The sequence below is a fragment of the Etheostoma cragini genome, chromosome 3 (genome assembly GCF_013103735.1).
Source record: "Etheostoma cragini isolate CJK2018 chromosome 3, CSU_Ecrag_1.0, whole genome shotgun sequence".
Lineage (NCBI taxonomy): Eukaryota > Metazoa > Chordata > Actinopteri > Perciformes > Percidae > Etheostoma > Etheostoma cragini.
This window is the reverse complement of record NC_048409.1, coordinates 2,768,004-2,789,356: the sequence shown is the minus strand read 5'-3', so window position 1 is coordinate 2,789,356 and position 21,353 is coordinate 2,768,004. Positions and strand designations below refer to the sequence as shown.

Here is a 21,353-nt window from a genome sequence, read left to right as displayed (position 1 = left end):
ATGGGTCACTTTTTAAATTCTTTTTTATTGTCATTAGTTGTGTGGCAGGTGCATATTTGTATCATAGACGGAATAATATAGACATGTGGCAGGTGGTGCATGTGTGAAATTCAAATGTACCTTGGAAATGAAATTAATAATGTAAACCAAAAATGGAACATTTCATAGAATGTTGAGGGGGCTGCACAGCAAATTTCGGTGTACAATGTGCAAGAACAATAAAGGCATTCTATTCGATCACTTCTTATCTATACGATTTATTACATTTTATTTTGAAGGCAACATCACCTAACTTCCTGTTTCATCACGGCTGCCTGCTGCTGACTTGACGGGCTGCAAATCATCACCGGGGAAACGTCACGGATCCGAATGATCGCCCTCTGGTCCTTGTCTCTCCATCAAGGCTGGGACCAGAGACACCTATAGGGTCTAGGACACGCTCAGGACCAGTTTGTTGTCCTGGAATAAGAAGCAGACACGGGTCAATGCAGACTGACTATATAAAGATCTTAAGTTGTTTCAGAGGACTGTCGGGGGGGGGGCTGAAATTAGGTAAAAGGGTCCAGTCAGTCAGTGTGGTGAATGAAACGGGATGCCATGCCGGGTCAGTGCGGGCCACTGGGCTTGTTGACACTCTGTTGACACACAACCGGTTTGCGGCTTTATTTCACATTAGACGTAGGCTACCGAGTGACCGAGTGGAAGAATGCCAGGGCTGAAAATATCCAGCCCTTATTGGCACATAGTATTTTGACATCCTATCCTGGAAGTATTAACTTCACTCCTGCACAAACATGCATTATGTAACACGTGCTTATTTGCTCCCCCCATCTATCTCGAAAAGTAGCCGCGGGAATTTCCAGCCCCAACATAACCTGTTTGCTCTGTAACCTTTCTGTAAATAGTCCTGTGTGTCCATGACATGGCGAAAACAAAAGCGGATTCAAAATTAGGGATTTAGTGCCCTCTAGTGTTTAAAATAGCTCGACACATGGTCTGAATCCGAGGACTGTTTCTTGAGAAAGCAAAAAAGCTGACAAAATCAAACTAATGAAAAAAACCAGCCAGGTTGGGACGGTGGTAGAGCAGGAGCACATGTACTCAGAGGTCTATGCTTGAGGTCCCGGGTTCGAATCCGACCTGTGATGATTTCCTGCATGTCTTTCCCCCTTTCTCACCTAACTGTCTGGTAAAAAATTAAAGGAGGAGAAGCAGAAAAATAATCTTAAAAAATGTTCAGGACAAAATTAGATTCAGAAACCGTTTTTTATTTTGCAAATGGGTTATCACTCAGACTGTACACAACAGACATTTTCTGAGTTTGGCCCAATAAAACCCAAAGGAGCGTCCAGTGGCGAGGAAGCAAGGTGGTCATGTAACAGCAGTGGAGTACAAGGTGAGTAAAGCTTGTCTTTTTGTTCTTATATATCTCGGATCACTTCTCTCGATTTATACAGTATATTATCTAACTTTTGATCTGTCGTCTGTTTCGGGGGGACCACCCTGCTTCCTGATAATGTTTATCCTGTATGTGTCAAGCAGTCCTTCTTGGTGAGTGATATTTGTACAAAAAGACAAAAACTTAAAAAAAAAAAAATTCAAAGACCACATTACAGAACACTTGAATAACAACTGGGGGGAAAGAAATAAAAACAATGTGTAGGAATTGCCAGAACAAACCCCAAAGGAAACACTCATTAAATCAATATGAGAACTATTTCTGCCAAACAGTCTGCCTTGTATTTATACATTATAAAGTACTGACTGAATTCATGCCAAGGCTCAAAACACCTTCCTTCACTATAGCTGGCAATATATAGTGCTGTGACCAGAGACGGACAATTTCATACACTACACGTGTTATAATGACCACATTAGTCCATTTATCATACTTTTCTTCTATTAATACACTATATTAAATAAAAACAATAGGCTAAATCTCTCACGACAAAGCTATGCAGATTATCATAGAAACCGATGACAAGACAATCTATCGACACACAGGCACATTGCACAAGCTTGCAGGCAGGAAATGGAAAAGAAATCTTTGTAGTTCTTAAATAGTACAAAAATGATTTTTAGTTTTTATTCTTTTTTTTTAGTTTGTTTCAAAAGCACAACCATTGATCTGCTTTAATGTGAGAAAAAACGGTATTTACCGTAGTTGTTGTCTCCCCCCCCCACACCTAAACAAATATGTGGTGTAAATTTAGCTCATAAGATACAAGGTTGTTCAACCCCATGGCTGAGAATCAGCAGTCCTGCTGGCAGTTTGTCTTTCTGTGGACCTTTGAGTTCAATAAGTTGGCTTTTTAAATCAAATCCATCTGATGAACGAATACGTTAACCAACACTGTGCTAAGGCAGTGACAGACTGAATACCTTTGATCACAAAATAGGCCGAATCTGTTCAGAACGTCCACACTGTCGCTGTGTTGTGGGATTCTTTCCCCTGCACCTGGCTGTGTGTTAATCCTGTATTTCGTTTGTAACCATAACAAATATGGTTATGATCCAAACACTGCAGTCTGTGGGCCTGTGTTTAATCAATGCCAGCGTATCTGTGAGAGACGAAACATCCCTGTAACAGACAAAGTGAAACAAAAACTTAAAAACCACTTGCAGGTCGGACATGCAGAACAAGCTATTTCAATGAGACAAGCCCACAAATAATAATAATAATAATTAAAAAATGCAAACAGTTTTACAATTGAACATGAAAATAAGAAAAATAATTTCTATATATAGTCAGGTTTTTTTGTTTGTTTTTTACATCTCTTATAGTAATCCAATACTTGTGCGTAATTGCAATTCAAATTAAAAGTACAGAACAGAAATTAGAGTCCAATTTCACATATTTATGAAGCGACCAATGTAATAAGAGATTGTCCTTAATCGTCCTGACTGGTTAAATAAAATAACAATAAAAAAATAAAATAAATCTCTTATGATCTCAAGATTACCTCCTTGGGTGTAGTAAACATTTAAAGGATGAAACTAGAACTGAAAGCAGTCGTAGTGCGTTCTACCCAATTTACATATATATGTGTGTGTGTGTGTGTGTGTGTGTGTGTGTGTGTTGTTTTGAATATGTAGTTAAGGGCACTGGAAAACAAAACTCCTGCAGTGTTTCTAGCTCTTTGCTGCTGCGAAATGTTTCAGATTGGGCTGGGGTTTCCCCGGCCCATCATGCTTTGCTCCCGGTGGTTTTTGTCTGTATGACACTGTTGTGTTCTGCAGCGATCTCCGTCAAGACGTTTGATAAGTCGGCCTCCTCCAGTTTGCCTTTCTCATCAGAAAAAGTCTTCCTGCAATGGAAAAAGGGAGAATGTGCCAAGTTAGAAACCTGGTCCTCTCTGGGTAGAAAAACTAAAACACCTCAGCAAACACAACACTTTAGTGGAACACAATTTGAACCATTTATTCTCAATGACATCTTCACCCTATATGTAAGAAGACTATATTCTGAGGTCTTCTTACATATTTCTTCACCACCTTGACAACAGTCAGATAAAATTAAACAAACAGATAATGACATATTCTTACAATTCATCCGGTATCCACTAGGCATCCGGATCTAAAACAGTGTTTAGCAAATATGATCAATTAATCGGTTCGGCTTCAAAGAGACTATGATGGCACAGAAACTGAGCCCTGGGCTTGTGGTTTGTGATATATATATATATATATATATATATATAGTCATGTTCATCTTATAGCAGTGAAGCACAGTATGTAGATCCCGCCTGCGGCTGGTCTCCTCTCTTCTGCAGTTCAGAGCAGAAAAAGCACAGTCTAGCCTCTGTTCTCTTTAGAGTTTGTGAGGATTTAGGCAACACTCAGAGGCCTTCAGTTACTGCCTGAGACAAAACACGTTGTCGTTAAATAAAGCCCCTTTCAGACATGGAATATGTAACATTGCTGGCTTCATTTAGCTGTTTAATTGATACTGTTTAATCATTCAGATACACACTGGTACTGTCAAGGTTTAATTCAGAGAAGACAGGAGTTTTAGGGAAGACAACTCTTGGGTGATGTCGCCATCTGGTGCACGAGAGGAAGTAGTGGCACAGCCTGGTCGGAAAGCAGAGCTATCAAGGAAGAGAACTCGTTCTGTTCTCTTCACAGGCCACATTAGTGAATGTTTAACAAGTTATGTTCCTGTTGGAGCTTTAATTAATAATGAATGCCACGTGCCGTCAATATTTTGAACTCAACAAAGTGGCCGATGAGATTTAATGACAGACACTGGCACAAACGGTTTCTAATGTGGAACATGACTTTGTCTACGTGTTTGTTTTAGTAACAGCTAGTCTGATTTTATGCTTTCTGTTGTTTTTTATTTGCTTGGTGAGCCAAAGACAGATTTCCACCCTGGTGGACAATGAAGATATATTCCATCCTAACTATTTTCTCCGAAGATTTCTTTTGTAGAGACTGAAGCATGGCCTATTATTTAAGCAGTTGCACATTTTGTTTTCCCATCCTGTATATATTCAAATATTTTTCCTAGTATTTCACTTATATTTATATTCTGTGCTGTGTGATTGATTTTGCTGCCGTAACACCGTGATTTCCCATTTTTCTTGGGATCAATAAATATCTATCTATCTATCTATCTATCTATCTATCTATCTATCTAAAGCCTACTCAACTGTTAAAAACTGGTTCATTTACCCTTGAAATTGTCCTTTGAGTTGATTTAAATTTTTTTGCAGTAAGAGATCAATAAGTGACCCATTTATAATTTAATTTCTCTCTGTGTATTTAACTACGTTAGGAATGGGTACGCTAAAAAATGTGTTGCCCGACCATGTTGGAAGTGATTACACCTGTAACAGACTCAAAAGGTGGAGCGAAAATCCGAGACGTCATAGAGTGGGCCGAGATGGAATAATTGTATGAATATGTGAATAACGGTGCACACTTTCAGATCATCTCGGCTGGAAGGTATTTATAGGAATGCACACTTTTGTAAAGACAAAAAAGTGACAGAAATAGTTGTGTAACTAAAGAGAGCATGAGAGAGAAAAGTTCAAACCCTGCTTACTCTTTCCCCACGTCTGATTGTCAGTGTTGATTAGTTTTCAGGAATAATGTAACTGTCACTTAACTCAGACGTGAGAGACATGTAAAATAACAAGGTGCATGTCTGAAAGAGGCTTCGATATTCTTGTGGTGAATGTTACTGCTGGAGAACTGTTACACACACACACAAGCATAAAAAACAAAACCATCGTATCACTCGTCTATCACAATCCACAGCATCTTACGAATAATCAACCCAATGTCATTACCACAGTTTACCATTACAATAATTCATATTGTGTGGTCAATGGCAAGATGCGGTGGTGAATGAATGGGCATACAAGTTACACACACACACACACACACGCACACACTCACACAAACACACACAGATAAACCTCTAGAGGGAGCCGTACTCATCGTTGACAGGAGGAGCAGTCTTGGCCAGAGTCTCTGACGCCTCCAGAACTGGGCCTGAGGGGGGGAGGTCTCCTCTGTCTCCATTGGGCAGAGAGGGGGCAGAGGGCGGGCTCTCTAAGCTAATCAGGTCAGCGGGGGTCCAGGAGGGTCTTTCTGTCCCGTTAGTCAACTCTAACTCTAAATCCGCACTTTTGGGCCCCACGTCACAGGTTTGCAAGTTGTACGTGTCTGACAGCGATGTGAGGAGATCATTTGAAACCGGCGCCTCAACAGTGGCGGGGACAGGGGGAGAAGGAACAGTAGTAACTGGTAACGACGACGGGACGTCTGCAACTAGAGGAGCAGATTCTTCAACTTCCTGGACTTTAGGAGCACTTTGAATCACTGAAGGAGAACTAATTGGAGCACCTTTGTCAGTGTTCTCATCAACAGCTTTGTCAGCGGGTCTACTATTAGTGTCAAAGGCAGTAAGGCTACACCCACTAGGATCTGAGGTCTTTGAATCAGGGTCTGGTTTTGGAGGGACAGTGGTTGCTAGAGTGGCGGCCGTTTGTGCTGGCGTCTCGGTGTCTGAGTCTACAATGTGTGGCTGTATGGGTAGCTTACTGACCGGCGGCCTCGGGGCAGGTTTCTTGGTGTCAAGTTTGGGAGAGGACGATGAGAAAGACGCAGCCAGTGGAGATACAGGCGGGCTACCTTTAGCATTCAGCGCGGCAAGTTTAGGAGAGTGTCTACGCTTCGGTGGTATGGGTGTCCCCGATTTTATAGCTTTAGTCCATTCAGGGGTACTAGGAGGAGTGGTTATTTTCTCCTGTTCTTCTGGGGTGATACTTCCTCTTTGTTCTACTAACGGGGCCATTATAGCTTCGACGTCTGAGGTGAAGATGAGGGGAGTCGGCGGGGCAGTGTTTGACTCTGGAGTCGGGGCTGGGGCCAGGACCGGAGTGGGTGAGGGGTCGTTGGCCGGGGTAGACAGGCTACAAGTGAGGGTAGTGGTCTCGCTAGAGGGGCTGTCCTGAGCTGGGTCAAGGGTTGCAGTGGCTGTGTCAGAGTTGGTGGCTATGGAGGAGAGGGTGTCCAGTGCCAGAGCAGCAGTGTAAGCCGCCAGCCTGAGAGAGCAGGGAGAGAACAGAGACACACAGACTAGACACCAGGGTGACCGTGACAGAGGAAGGGTGGCCTCGGACGAGAGCATGCAGAGGGATTAGTGCGCTTTAGAAATTCACACAAACATAGACAAAGCAACTGAAAAACAGCAACTATTAAGCCTAGTGAGAAAAAGAAAAAAAGAAAAAGAGGTTGCCATGCTGTGAGTGTACATCAAAGAATACATCCCATACACACATCAACATGGAGTACACTGACTAGGAAAACTAATGTACTAAAAAAAAATCTTCCTGCAGAAAACTACAGCACCAGGCAGAACCACCTATAAGGGTTAAACAGTACCAGTGACAATCTCACACTGTATCATCTCATTTTTCCAGACTGCTGATAATGAGAGATGAATTGCTGAGGTTGTCAAATGGCTTCATGTGAGTTGACCACACTCAAGAGGACAAAAAGCCTTTCTATGTCTTTAACTGGTATTGCTTCAACCTTGTTACAATGACACAGAAAATCTCCAGAAGGCTGGAGTAGAAACACAAAGTGCAGTAATCGCTCTGAAAGGGAATACAAACAGAAAAGCAACAGTTCAGTGGACTCCACCCAAGAATGACCTGAACTTTGTTTTAAAGAGAGGGTCAAATTGTGTCCAGTTGAATAAGATAATTATTCTTTGTAGTGGAGTGCAACGTACAACAGCTAAAAAGACTTGAGCGGTAAAAAAGTTGTGTGCTGTACGTCAGTTTTGTATCTACTCACTCTGGCTCTGTGAGAGGCGTGGTTTCATTGGGTTCAGTTGGTCCTGCTGCGTTATGATTGGCTGTGCACTCGTCCTCTGTTCTGACTTCCACTATTGGCTCTTTGGACTCATCTTTCCTGCAGGACAGAGAGACAAATCTTGTTAATTGGCAAGATCTTATCTCAGAGAACAATTAACACGTCTGCCACAATGAGAAAAGGTGATACTAGAGCAGTAGACAGTAATTATGTGTGAGTGGATTATCTTTTTAACTCAGTCCCGGTCTGAATATTTCAGGCGGCTAATGTGAAGAAGTACATATGGCCGTATGTAGCACATATCAATACACATTGCAACTTCCCCCTCAAATTGATTAAAACTGCCTTCAATTCTTTGCTTACCCATCATCCTTCCTATTTTCACTGAAAGAGCAATCCACTCTAAAAACTCCAACTCATTTATGGGTCTGTTATATTGATTTGTATATTCTTCCAGTTCCTGCGGATCCTGAATGAGTGGACCATAATGCACTGCAGTCACAACACAGGCAGTGTTGATTTTGCTCAAGAGGCACAACAGTTTTTCTTGAATGGAAAACCCTTCCTCGGTTATCTCTTACTTTATCAGCTTAAACATAAAACCTTCAGCACAGATTGTTAATTGTTTGTTCGTCTGCCGCACTGCGTATAGATTTAACATTTTCATCAGAACTGCATCTATGTTGCCAGTGTGTGAAAATAAAATGCATATATGAAGAGTTTAAATTCGAAAATTAGGTTCTACAGTATAACTAAATGAGGCCAAGGGTGACGGCCACTTTGCAAAGATTGCACTGCATTTAATGGATGTCACTGATACTCACATGAAGGCTGCCTTGCCCTCCTCCAAGTTGTGGCCTTTGGTCCCTGTGCCTGATTTACCGCAGAGGCACATGATGAGGCCACATTTGTTGACAAAGAAACAGGTGGCATCCATGGCCAGCAGCAGGAATACAAATACTAGGACAAGGATCCCTGCCCAGAGCATGGTGCCCATGGAGAACGCGGCCTCTTCACCCAAATCTGTCAGACAAGAGACAGGAGAGGGAGAGTGCTGAACAACTGTAGCCCGACACAGTTCTACACAAACGGCCAGGAACAACTGAATAAAAGTGCAGCTATGCTACTGTAACAGTTCCAATAAACAGAAACAACTCACCTGCTACGACCAGTGATACGTGATAGTTGTCTCGGCATGAATTTAGAAGCAGTCTGATGTGTGTGTAGACTGTGCCGTCTGGCTTGTGTTCAATAACTGATATAACTTGTGGTGTGTTGAGGAATTTATGTGCAAACAGCAGTTGTTAAAAAAACCTTAAAAAGTGTTTTTTTGTATATTCAACTGATTTATTTGGTATTAGAAAGAAGAGCAAACCAAAGCATACACTATGTTGCTAGTTACCCAGAAATGCACGATATTTTATGGACAAAAATAATGTGAGGCTTTTCCAAATATCACAAAAGGGTATGGTGCATCTTTGTGCAAAGTCAACTCAGTAAAATGTTCTTTCTGTTTCTAGATAAATGTAACTCTTTAGATATCAACCAATAATCAAGATCTGCTGGAGAATAAAATGCAGCTGAGTAAAGCACCTTCCAATATAAATGTATAAAAACGGATACTTTTGAATGCTATATGAGACACATTACATGCATGAGAAACAAAAATATCGATTTGTCTTAGTAAACAGCACAAAAATAACAGTTGCCTTGTGATAATTCTGTAAACAGCTTGTCAAACTGTTCCAATATTATTATTACAAACATTTTTCAGTTAGGTCTTTTCGTTTTCAATAATGTGAATGTTATTGTTACAAACCTTTTACAGTACATATGCATAATTCTGTGAGCGATTAAAGAATATATTACAGGGTTTATGTAAACGGACAGGCCGATCACTCAGCCTTCATTCTGTTCTAAGTGCTATTTTGTTTTAATATAACCTTATTTCAGTTTCACTATTGTTCATTACTGTAAACTGGCAGACCTCTCTGTAGTCTAGTGCTGATGACTAGCTGTGCTAATGCTGAGCAGTCAATCTGTGGGAGGCGGAGGATTTCCAATGCCTTTGGTTCAGCAGGTCTGTTTTTTTAGGCTACACGGCGTCCTTTTCTCACCCATAACAGAGACACGTCTGTCATGGACAAAGTCTGTTTTAAGGAGTGAAAGTGTCCAGAGAGACAGCCAGGCCAGAGAAAGGGCAAGCTTTCCTCTACCGTTATAGTGTGACTTCCCCACAAAAACTATGAGAGCTGGAGCACAGTGATGAGGGACAAGATGAGTGATACCAAAGTGCATGTCACAGATGAACAGCCCTGATTGACTGAGGAGGGATGGGGGACGGGGATGGGGGGACGGAGGCAGCACAGCCCCGACCACACCAAAAACGCACACAGGGCGAGACGAAAATGTTCACGTGGTCCACCACACCAATGTCCGGGACCAGGCAAGAGAGCAGGAACATTGAGAGAGAAGATAAAAGAGAGAAAGGAAGAGAGAATAAAGAGACAGGAAGAGGGGGGGAAATGAAGGGAAACAAAGAGGTAAAAAAGAGAAGGGTGGGGAAAACAGAGGACGAGAGAAAGTGAAAATGTGTCACGTCTGAAAACCAAAAGTGAAGAAAAAAAAAAAAACAGAAAGAAACCGATTTCTTGTATTGAGGGAGGGGGGGGTAAATACTGCAACACATCAAAGCAGAAGCACAGCACAAAGAGGACAACTACACCGTGTGGACTAGATGGTGACTATGGCGGGTGAGTGGGAAATGCGTTCGATTGGAAAATGAATTAGAAAAGAAGTGAGAGAGACATAATGGTCGGTGATGTTTCAGCAAAGCACTCGGCAGTGTCTAGCACCTAAAGGGAATCTGACAAGCTGTGTGGTTTTTTTTGTACGGTTCAACCTTCAGTTAAGACCTTAAGGTACAAGTTAATCAGTGGTTATCAAGGGTCAATTTAAAGGCTGCTTCCACACAGGGACAAACTATCTACTCGGGCTGCTATTTTATCAGTAAACAAAGCTAAAGGAAAACTACAATCGTTCAGAGGAAATCATTTGATCCTCTGTGGAAAGAGCCTGTCCCAGTTCTGCGAGCGCAAACTCAAGCTCATTTAGCAGGGGCTGTCAAAACTTTAAAGTGAAAAAATTCAGCCGGAAAATCATTACTGGCTCACTGTCGTCCAGTAACTCTTTTTTTTTTTTTTTAGATTTATTAAGTTGTCATTCACCTTTCAGAGCAAGAGAGATAAAAAATAGAATGTGACGCTCTGGTTTTCGAGCTTTGAGTTTGGCTTTTCAGTTTTCTGGATGTTTAGTTCCAGCTTAGTGTGGGTGGAAGGGTACCTTGGATGGCCTCTGGCTCTGAGGAGGTCCTGAAGGACATGGTAGCTGGCTGGGACTTGCCCTTCTGATTCTCTGCCACCACATAGACATTGTACTCGGTGTCCCACTCTAACCCGCTGAGAACCACGTAGTCGCTGCCGCTAGGCAGTCGGATTTCTGGTTTCCACTCCGACACCTGTATCTAAGGACACAGAGAGATACAGTACATGTTTTTAGGGCTGCAAAAAATGGCTATTTTCATTATTGATCAATCTACAGTTTATTTCCTTCTCAATTGTCCCATTTGAGAGGCTTTAGTGATCAAAATGTTTGCCATCTTATCTTAATCATATTATCATCTTAATCATATTAACTGACTGATTCTCAAAAATACTTTTATTTTCTATCGAACAAATTCAATAATCACCTAACTGTTTAAGCTCTATGTATTGAAAGCTTGAACTCAAAAGAATGGGACTATCATTTTTACATTTTAAATGTTATGTTTTTAAAGATGTCAGAATTATGGAGCTTCATTAGAATCATCATTAGGGCTGCAACAAACAAACTTATTATTTTCATTGATGATTTATCAACCAATTAAGATCTCAATTAACTGGTTGGTAAATGTCTGATAAACAGTATAAAGTACAAAATCGTATTGGTATATAAAAAATACCAATACAAGTTTTCTACAAAAGATAGTCAATTCACTATAATAAATAACTAACAAAAGCAGCTAATATTCATATTTGAAAGGCTAGCACCAAAAAAACTGTTTCCATTTTGCTTAAAAAAGTGACTTAAATGATCAATCTAAACTAATCATTTCAGCTCCAATGACCATACTCACTGGTTTATAGCGGATAAGATAATGTAAAATGGGCGAGCCGCCGTCGTCCTGCTTGATCCAGCTGACTTTGACGGAGTTGCCTTTGGGTTGAAGTGCCCCTTCAAGTTTAGGAGGATTGGGATTCCCTACAGACACACAGGAGCAGTACAGAGATGATTTAAAGGCTCAATAAAAAGAAGCAGAGATTATTTTATTGGTGGAAGATTCTGTCAGCCAACCATTACCTTTAAAACTGTAAAGCAAAGAAAATGAAGACCTTGATTAGAAAACTTTGAAAATGGCCTCTTTGTTGTTGTCCTTCTAAGTCACTGGTCCTTGCTTAATCACTCGCCTCAAGATGGTATGTCTCAAGTGGGACTAATTACCGAATGACACAAAGCCACATGCTTTTCTGATTCAGTCTGAGATGCTGAGTGACATTTCCCCAGTGTCATACAAGGCTTCAGGGGAAAGGGTTGTTAATGACATTTTTATGTAAGATTTGCATTTCACAGCACAAACAACGGGTTTACCTGTAAAGACGACCACTGGGTGAAATGTTTGTGCTGTACAACTTAGTTGTAAAGCTATAAACTTGTAAACAGCTGTGCAACTATGTCTTCCCCATCTCAAACTCATAACACTTAACATATAACACAAAACAATTGAGTCAAATAGAAATGTTTGTCAATGGATTGACGCTCCCTTCTTTCCAAACCAATTTTATCCATCCCAGTGTCTGATTGTGCTCCTCTGACCTTTTGAGTTCCTCACCGATCAAACCTGGGACCTTAACTTATTCTCCCTCAAGGACACATTTTTGTCAGTTATTTAGACGCTGGCCAGCTTTACGTATCTGTGAAACTTTTATATTTTCAATTTTTTTGGTCTGATGAGATCAGTGCCTTGATGTCTCCTAGTTCTGCAGTTAAATCAAAACAAAACTGAAGATCTGTTCTTTGGTCTCTTCAATCAGACTTTTGAAGTCTAAACTAACTTAAAAGTGGGTTTCCAGAAACTTAGGGTTCATTTTTTATTCCCATTTGAACTCTGAGAAACATCTTAGAAGGTGCACTAGGAATTTCTGTATGGTCACTTCTGTTGACACCCCTCCCTTCATGTTTTTTCAACTGTCACTAACTGACACTAACCCCCACCCCCTCCCCCAACCATCTTGTTGCTGATTGGCTGGAGTTGTTTGTTGTATTTTGGTGCCTATCCTGTAGCCCTAGTGTCTGTCTGACGGGTTTTTTCACAGTGTATTCAGGGGGCAGGCGGCTAGCGTTCCAACGATTTGATACAAAAAGCAAACTGTGTTGAAACCATGCAGGAACTGATGCAGAATTGCAAACAGTGCAAATTTATGTCATTCATTCAATCCCGTTATTTTTAAAACAAGAAACATTGCCAAAGTATGCCGCCCCTTTCTTTTCAACAGCTTGAAGGAATCATCCATTGTTTTGTCTCCTCAGTCTTGACAATTAGTAATGCAGTCTATTCTTGTTTAACCCAAGACACAGTAGCACATCTACAACTAGTTTAACTTGCTGCTGAATTATTACTAACTACTGTAGGACGATGCTGAAATCAAAACCCTTCCAACTATATCTACTGTGTTTGGCACAATTGGGCTGCATTTGGCTCTCCCTCTAGGGGTCAGATCAGCAAAGTGTTTTTCAAGACCAATTTATTCTCAAAAGCATTGGATGCGTCCTTGCCCCTATTTGTTCTTATTCTTTAACTTTTTATCTTCTTTTTTTTTTTAACTGTGAAGCACATTGTAACCATGGCTTAGTGCTACATAAATAAAGGATTAGTTACTAACAGACAACAAGGAAGAGGTTTATAATGGTTAGTGTTCATACTCTGAATCGTAATATTGCTAGCCTTAAAAACCCTGTTTAAAAACGGTCCAAGTTAGTTGAGTTAGCCTTTAATGCAGCCTAAGGTTAAACATGATAAGCAATATGTAGAGTACAATGCACAGGATAGCTATTGCTCTCAGCATGAATACAAACCCTTGATTGAGAACCAGAGCACGCCGCCGGTAGGAACAGTTTTTTGCAGTAGACATTGATGATTATTCTCATGTGATTAGAGGAAACTATGTTTACTACATACTTGATTTATAGGAACACATCCTAAAAGGAGGAGAGGTAACCTCCCTTTAGGTAGCGGGCAATCAACATCATCCAAGTGATGCTGATATTAAACACTCTTGACGGCTATATATATGACCGTGAATACAGCTCTGTCTCTTTCTCATTTATCCTGCTGAGGCAAATGTCTACATGACTGATGGGATTGAGGTAGACGTGTATTACATGACTGCATAGAAGCAATTAATGTGTAACTGTGGGATTCGCTGACTAAAGTGAGGGCGTCTTCTTTCAAAAAACCTGCAACAGTAATTTACCTTCTGCAGAGCGGAGGGGGATCATCAGAACCATGTAAGCCAAATAACAGTCACAGTCACATGAAATGACACATGTGAGTGGTTGAAAGAGGAAGAAGGACATGAAAGACAGAACAAAGTTACAAGTAGATGACAAAAAAACACTTAAATGACAAAACAAAAACCTAAATGGCCTGGAGACAAATTAAAACAATGGAATTGCAACCCAGTTTTGCATACTAATAAACAACCACTGAGCACAGACATTCCTCTGATTAGGTTCTCAATGTGAAAAGTGCCGTAGACATCCAACAGCTTTATCCTTTGACTTTAGAGACTTTACAATTTGCAAGGGAAACTATAAATCACTGTCGAAGGGCCTAATTGAAATGTATACATCTCCAGATTACACCAAACAGCTGGGGCCGAGGCAGAAAGGAGCAGCTTTTGAGATGCAGACACGTTAATTCACAATACTCGTTAAACCAATTAATTCACTAGCTGCAAATCCAAATTATAATATTATTAATATTTGGATAACTCAGCTGTCAACTCAAAGAATGTGGGTGAGATCAAATCTACAGGTAACAGACACAGAGGAGTTTGCATTTATAGTCAGGCCATATAAGGTCACAGTGTTAGACAAATAAACACGTTTTTCTATGCTTTAAAGTTATTATAAATGCAGCTAATCAGTGGGGGTGAGGGGGTTATCCTGCAGGGATAGACACATCTACAGCAGCAACAACTAATCGTCTATTGTCCTCTCTACAGAACAAACCTGTGTCTTCAGTGAAAAAATTATAAATGCCGTCTAGGGACATAAAAGAGAAGATATCAGGCAATCAGAATCAGTTGATTGACTAAATGACTATCTGAATCTCTATAGTAACACTTCACTGGAGAGTTTAGCGAGACTCATGTCTGCCAGACTGCACCAGGGAAGCAAGAGGCAGCAAAACATTGTATTCAATGATTGCCACATTTAAGGTTAGAATGAGACAGAGGCACAACACACAAAACTAAATGGCTGCTCTAAGACGAAGCTTTGAAAGGCAGAATTTAAAGTATTTCAAGGAGAATATTCCAGCACATGTAATGCAGTTATTGTAATTAGTTTTTAATTACTAACACAATGTACTTCAAACAATGTTTGTGCAGTGTAAACTGCCCTTACAAAATGGTCAAAAAACACTCGATTTGGCCTGCGCACTTAGTTCTGAACTAGCAATTACTGAAACAATAACCATCGCCATTTTAAGTCAGTGTAATTGTTAATAACAAAACAGACAGTAATTTATTGATTTTGCCATGGCTTTGGATGTCATAACAACAGAGACAGGTAAGTTAAAACAAAGCTGAGATAATACAATCTATATTTATTTTTCATAATAATATCTAGCTTCATGTGTCCATATGAGTGGGATTAAATTGATAACAGATGCCATTTATATCAGACTTTTTCCGATTTACTGATGAACATTTTAAAGCACCTTATACGTGGAAATGAAGCAAGAAGATATGAAGAACTTACTCTTGTAAGTATAGCCTGAAGGATATTACAGACAGATGAGCAAATATGTAAAAAGAAATAAAAAAAACATAAAACAGATGATGAAAATCCTTTATGAGTCAAAAGACACATTAAATGAGAAGCCAACCGGGTGAAGCAGTTTCTCAGTCCAAAACGTGTATCCAACCAACAGGGGGAGCTAACAACTAAATAATGGGATCAGGATAAAGTACAAGGCTGCTATTCAAAGGGCTGGGGAACAACTTCCTATTTCATATTCTAATTCATGGTTTGCAAGCACAATAAAATACTATGAAACTGTGGGTTTTAAACGATTGTGGATCCAAGTTTGACATGTGTGATGAAATCAGAATGCAATTTATGGAAAATAGCAAGGTGGTGTTAAACCAGTTGGACCTTATGACAAACATGTTTCCTGAATTCTTTAAATTTCAAGTTCTATTCATGGACAAACTAAATATACAAAACTTACTCTATGCTGTCAGTTTGACTGCTGGACAAACAGAGCAAAAACAACTTGGAAGAGGAAAACTCAGATTGAAAGACCAGGAAGCTTTTGTGACACTGTCCTAACAGTCTCAAGGCTGAGTTGTGTGTGGCTGTCCAGCAGCGGACTACACTGAGTAGTAGCTGAGCTTTTATCGATCGGTAATGGGATGGACAAGCACTTCTTACTTTAAGACATAGAAGAAAGGGATCAGGTAATGGGTTTGTGGAGACAGGGGTCAAAAAGCTGTGATGAAAGCTTTGCAGCGTGCTGTAAACTTTGCAACATGTCCCACTTACGAACAGGCTCCGTCTTGAAGAACTCCGCAGGGCTGCTTTCACCTTCACCCTTGCCGTTGATGGCTGACAACTTCAGTTCGTAGCTGGTCTCTGGCTTCAGGCCTGTGATAGTCACCTCGCTGGTGTAGCCTGTTACAATATATCAGAGGCAGTGCAATCCCTGTTGAGATCACCTTGATCATTTTGATTAGCGCTGAAACAAACGCACCCCCAGCTCAAACAACACATGCATAATTAATTCCGCCACGAGTAAACACTGATTAGCTCAATTTCCGTTTCATTCCATCAATGTATAACCAGATAAATCTATTTAGCAATCGGTCTAAACACAAATATACACAGAAACAGGAATAACGGACAGCTGTTTCAAAGCCCCCATCATGTAAAGATTACTTTTGGGATTAGAATTACTTTCTCAATATTATTTATTGTGACTAATTTATAATACTGCTATTATTTATTTATTTATTGTCTTATTTCATGATTTTTATTCTTCTTTATGATTAATTTGATCTCTGTGAAACAACAAAAGTGAAAAATAAAAGTTCAAAACTATATGTAACTTTTTACAAGGCAACAAAGGAACAAATGCAAATTACGGCAGGCCAATATGGTTTAAATCAATCCCAATATTAATATGGACATTATTTTTACAATATGGACATAAATCTCTATATAAAACATGTCAAATCATTTAACGCAATGAACTGTGTTCCAATGTTAGGTCATGAAACAAAAACCTTCACACAGAAAAGACACCTTGCATAACTCTTTGATTTGTGTACTTTCTTACCGTCTTGGACTTCATAGACCCGGTGCACCCAGTTGCCCCTGCCCTGAGTCCTCCACTCCACTCGGTATTTGAGAACACTAACACCACCGGTGGATTCTGGCTCCTCAAACTGGATCTGTGCCGTGGTGGAGAAGGGTCTCACCTCACTGACGGATGGAGCCGATGGCACCTCTGGTAAAGGCAGGAAAATGCAGTGCGATTGCAACAAAAACTGTAAGATGACATGACGCCAACGCTGTCTGACTCCACTGCTTCATTACACTAACAGACTGAGCCAACAGCTCCTAACAGTCCAAAAAAAGCCTCTGAAAACTGCTTCAGCTTTGTAAGAAATGTATGATTTGTGACAATACTGCGGTTTCTCAGGCACTGAATTCTGCAAACTCTTGTCATTACGTCAGAAAAGAAAATTCAAATGGTGCTATGACAGATTTTTCAAGTGCAAGCTTATCCCATGTCAGTCAGCCTTAAAGGATAATTACAAAAAGAAAACCAAATCATAAAGTGAGCTAATTATTGGACCTTTTAAAAAGACATTTAGATTATTATAAACCTTTGAGCGAGAAAAAGAAAGACATAAGATTCAGTCATACACCTTGCAGTCAGCTAAGCACAACGTAATGTTTCATTAAATGAAAGTGGGAGCTTTTTGTGATTACTACACCCATACATTTTGTTTTACATTATTATTTCCACATTTACATCCACATTTGTCGTATTTAAAAGGATACTTTGCCTATTAGCATTAAGCTTTGTATGCGTAGAAACCCGGTAGTATTTTTGAATGAGCGTGCTCCCCCCCCTCATGTCCCAGTGACAAGAGATTGCTGTATTGTATGTCGGGAAAAAACCCTCAGATGATGCAAAAACGGTCATGTTGCGTCATCTGAGGCATTTTTGCACAGAGATATTGAACTACAAGCCAGCTGGTTCTGCATGTTTTCAACCTGCCCATAAGGGGTTGGACCTGAAGCGGGCCGAAGCGAGCCAAAGCGGGTCAAACGTCAGCCATTTTGGAGCTAAGATACATCTGAGCTTTTCAAAACCAAACTTTTACAACAATTATGTGCATTCAAACTACCGCACACATGTCCCACCGAGATACATAGGTACAGATCGGAGAATATGCATGAAACTTTATTACAGACTGCTCTGTCGGGTAAGACTCGTGGAGGTGGGCTGTGTTGACACGGACTGGTGCAGAAATGGGAGCTTTTATCAAACTACTGCTAACCGCTGTTGGCTTTTGTGACTATTAAATGACTACCATTCTACATATCACGCAAATGGACGTATGTGTTTATACTCTGTGTTTACTTCCCTCCAAGTGCTATTCGTACCATTGCGTTAGCTTAACTATACGAAGCCTATAACGTGTGTGCACTAAATGTAGCCTGTTTCATCTGTTGTCTTTATATAATGTCCCTGAAATATCCCTTTAATGTGCCTAATGATCATGGTCCGCCCACCACTGCACTCTCTATTTGATAGAAAATGACAATATTTAAAGCACTGAGATTGGCCAGTACTGCTACTGGTGGCTGTTCATAAATCACACACTGGTGTGAGCACAGTTCTGTATTAAATCACTTTGATCTTTGAAATGAAAGGCACACTGTGATTACTGTGGTTGCCCATGTTTTGCTCTGAGGGAAGACTGTGGTGTTTTCAATTAATTTATTTCAGATTGTTGCCATTATCTCTCTGCTGTCGTCTCCCATTTGTCTAATGTGCTGGTGGATCTACAGTGTTTGGTATCAGCTGGTGGTGAGTTGATGAATTTGCAATAAAATGTTGTCACTTCGGTAAATTGTCTTTTAATTCACAATACACGCAGCTAACCTTTGGATTGTGTATTATAATCTGTTCTTGCTCCGCTGTACTTTCTAAATAACCAGAGGGAAGGAACGTTAAATTATCCGATGCTGGTTCCATCGCCTTTTCATTTAAATCTAGTATCCATCCAAACCAATACTGGTTTGTGTAATTCCATGTTGTGGTAGATGTTTTGGTCTAATGTGTTTTGAATATGGGGGAGCAATTTGTTTTTGAAGCCAGGAAAGCCTTATAATTTAATATATGTGCTACAATAAGGTTAACCTTGACTGCAGATTATTGTCCTGAGCATTCATTGAAAGTGTGTACCCTACATATCATCAATATTCATTTAAGTAACACAAATAAACAACAACAAAATGAATCACAGAATCACAACTGACCAGCCTGAATGAGCAGGAACTCTTTGGACTCTGTGCCCATCTCATTTGAAGCGGTGCAGTTGTAGCTCCCGAAGTCATTTTCAGACTCGGGGGTTATCTGGAGGAAAGAAAAAAAAAGGGCAAATATACGAAGGGCAGTGTACCAAAACAGAAGATCAAACTTTTGTGTCAAACACTCTGAGGGTGACCTTTTTGTTTGTCCATTAGAGGAGCCTATTTTTATTTGTTGCTTTGAGCTTTCCTGCTGTTGAATTATTCATCAGATTTCTTTTCCACAATGGAGCTGAAAGAAAACCCCTTTACTTCTAGTCTATGATCATTAAATCTTGATGACACAAGAGGTATGCATATGTGTGTGTGTGTGTGACTGTACACATGGAAGGATTAAGTTTAAATGTGCACATTTTCCTTATGAACTATAAATTGTGGTGTGTGTGTGTGTGTCTGTACCTGCAGGTAGCTGGCTGATGGGCTTCTGAAGATCTTAATGTTGGTGGCGTTTGAGTTGGGGAGCTGCAGTCCATCTCTCAGCCACACAATAGATACCTCACTGGGATGAGCCTTGACCTCGCAGCTGATATTAACAGCATTTCCCTCCCAGGTGTACACTGCCACTGCACCGGTGATCTTAGGGGCATCTGGTGGAAGAAACGCACACATTACAAACTCTCAAAACGTTTTAGGTTCTAGGTTTCGTGGTTTTAACAGTGCCTGAAAAATGGGCTATTTGATTAAAAGTGTATTCAAGAGCTCTATATGATCAGGAAAAATATTATTTTGTTCAGTTACAAAGGGTGGATGACTAGCAAGTCACTTCTACTACAGCGTACTAATGTTGTAGTCCGAAACACTTATATTAAGAGAGAAGGAAATACTTACAGCGGACCTCCAGAAATGCCGGCTGAGCATCCTCTCCAATGGCACTGCGTGCTGAGCAGAGGTACTGACCCGAGTCTGTATACTTGACATACTTCAGAGTGAGAGAGGACACACGAGCATCACTCCTCACCACTACACTTCCATCCAGACTCTAATTGGAGCAGAAAATAGCTTGGTTTAGGAAAAAAACAAACCATTCGCACCAGTTATTTTCCATCAGCACGTTGCACATTTAGATGTACAGAGCACATTACTGCAAAAAGATGCAACCTGAAAAAAATATTTAAAAAAAGCCTGCTTTTGATGAGCAGAAGAGACATTACGTTTATGAAAAAGGCACACTCTGCTCTATAAAGACTTGGTAACATAAGCACACAGTTGACAGAGCAGGGAAGCTTATCAATAATAGATGACAGAAGGCACTAGAAACCATCTAGAGCTTTTCACACGGAGGGCTTACCAACTCGCGAAATATGCTGATGCATGACGCTAGACAGCAGAGCATTACCTTACATGCCACACTTGCACTTTTATGTTGAATACACTTGGGGTTTAGTGCCACTGCACATATCATATTATATATATCATATTATATATATATATATACATATATATACACACACACACACACACACACACATATATATATATATATATATATACACACGTACATTTTTTTTATATATATATATACATACACACACATGCATACCTACACACACACGTGTATATATACACTGTTTATACACATATACATACACACATACATACATTTATACACATATACACACACACATTTATACATACATACATATGTATACATACACACATATACATATGTACACATACACACACATATATATATATACACAGTATATAAACACATACATATATGTATATATATATATATATATATGTACAGTGGTGTGAAAAAGTGTTTGCCCCCTTCCTCATTTCCTGTTCCTTTGCATGTTTGTCACACTTAAGTGTTTCGGAACATCAAACCAATTTAAACAATAGTCAAGGACAACACAAGTAAACACAAAATGCAATTTGTAAATGAAGGTGTTTATTATTAAAGGTGAAAAAAAATCCTAACCATCGTGGCCCTGTGTGAAATAGTGATTGCCCCCCTTGTTAAAACATACTATAACTGTGGTTGTCCACACCTGAGTTCAATTTCTCACCCAGGCCTGATTATTGCCACACCTGTTCACAATCAAGGCATCACTTAAATAGGAGCTGCTTGACATAGTAAGGTC

The 21,353-nt window shown here is 40.1% G+C and overlaps 1 protein-coding gene across 15 annotated transcripts in view; it reads right to left on the bottom strand.

Moving 5' to 3' along the window:
* Window positions 1–1,250: 1,250 nt before the first annotated feature.
* The window catches only part of ncam1b (neural cell adhesion molecule 1b), a 79,051-nt gene continuing 58,948 nt past the window's right edge, over window positions 1,251–21,353 (bottom strand). For 4 of the 15 annotated variants that reach the window (XM_034867946.1, XM_034867949.1, XM_034867948.1 and 1 more), the window contains 14 exons: window positions 20,092–20,242; window positions 19,663–19,850; window positions 19,213–19,309; window positions 16,994–17,164; window positions 16,201–16,329; window positions 15,415–15,429; window positions 14,662–14,694; window positions 13,902–13,904; window positions 11,507–11,631; window positions 10,675–10,855; window positions 8,157–8,355; window positions 7,315–7,431; window positions 5,445–6,557; window positions 1,251–3,308 (listed from right to left, as the gene is read on the bottom strand). In XM_034867946.1, the coding sequence (XP_034723837.1) occupies window positions 3,188–3,308; window positions 5,445–6,557; window positions 7,315–7,431; window positions 8,157–8,355; window positions 10,675–10,855; window positions 11,507–11,631; window positions 13,902–13,904; window positions 14,662–14,694; window positions 15,415–15,429; window positions 16,201–16,329; window positions 16,994–17,164; window positions 19,213–19,309; window positions 19,663–19,850; window positions 20,092–20,242 (2,643 nt within the window). In that variant the 3' untranslated portion in view covers window positions 1,251–3,187. Of the gene's footprint in view, window positions 3,309–5,406; window positions 6,558–6,674; window positions 6,846–7,314; window positions 7,432–8,156; window positions 8,356–10,674; window positions 10,856–11,506; window positions 11,632–13,901; window positions 13,905–14,661; window positions 14,695–15,414; window positions 15,430–16,200; window positions 16,330–16,993; window positions 17,165–19,212; window positions 19,310–19,662; window positions 19,851–20,091; window positions 20,243–21,353 lie in introns of those variants that run through there. The other 11 variants (XM_034867950.1, XM_034867953.1, XM_034867956.1 and 8 more) reach the window with 7 other exon arrangements.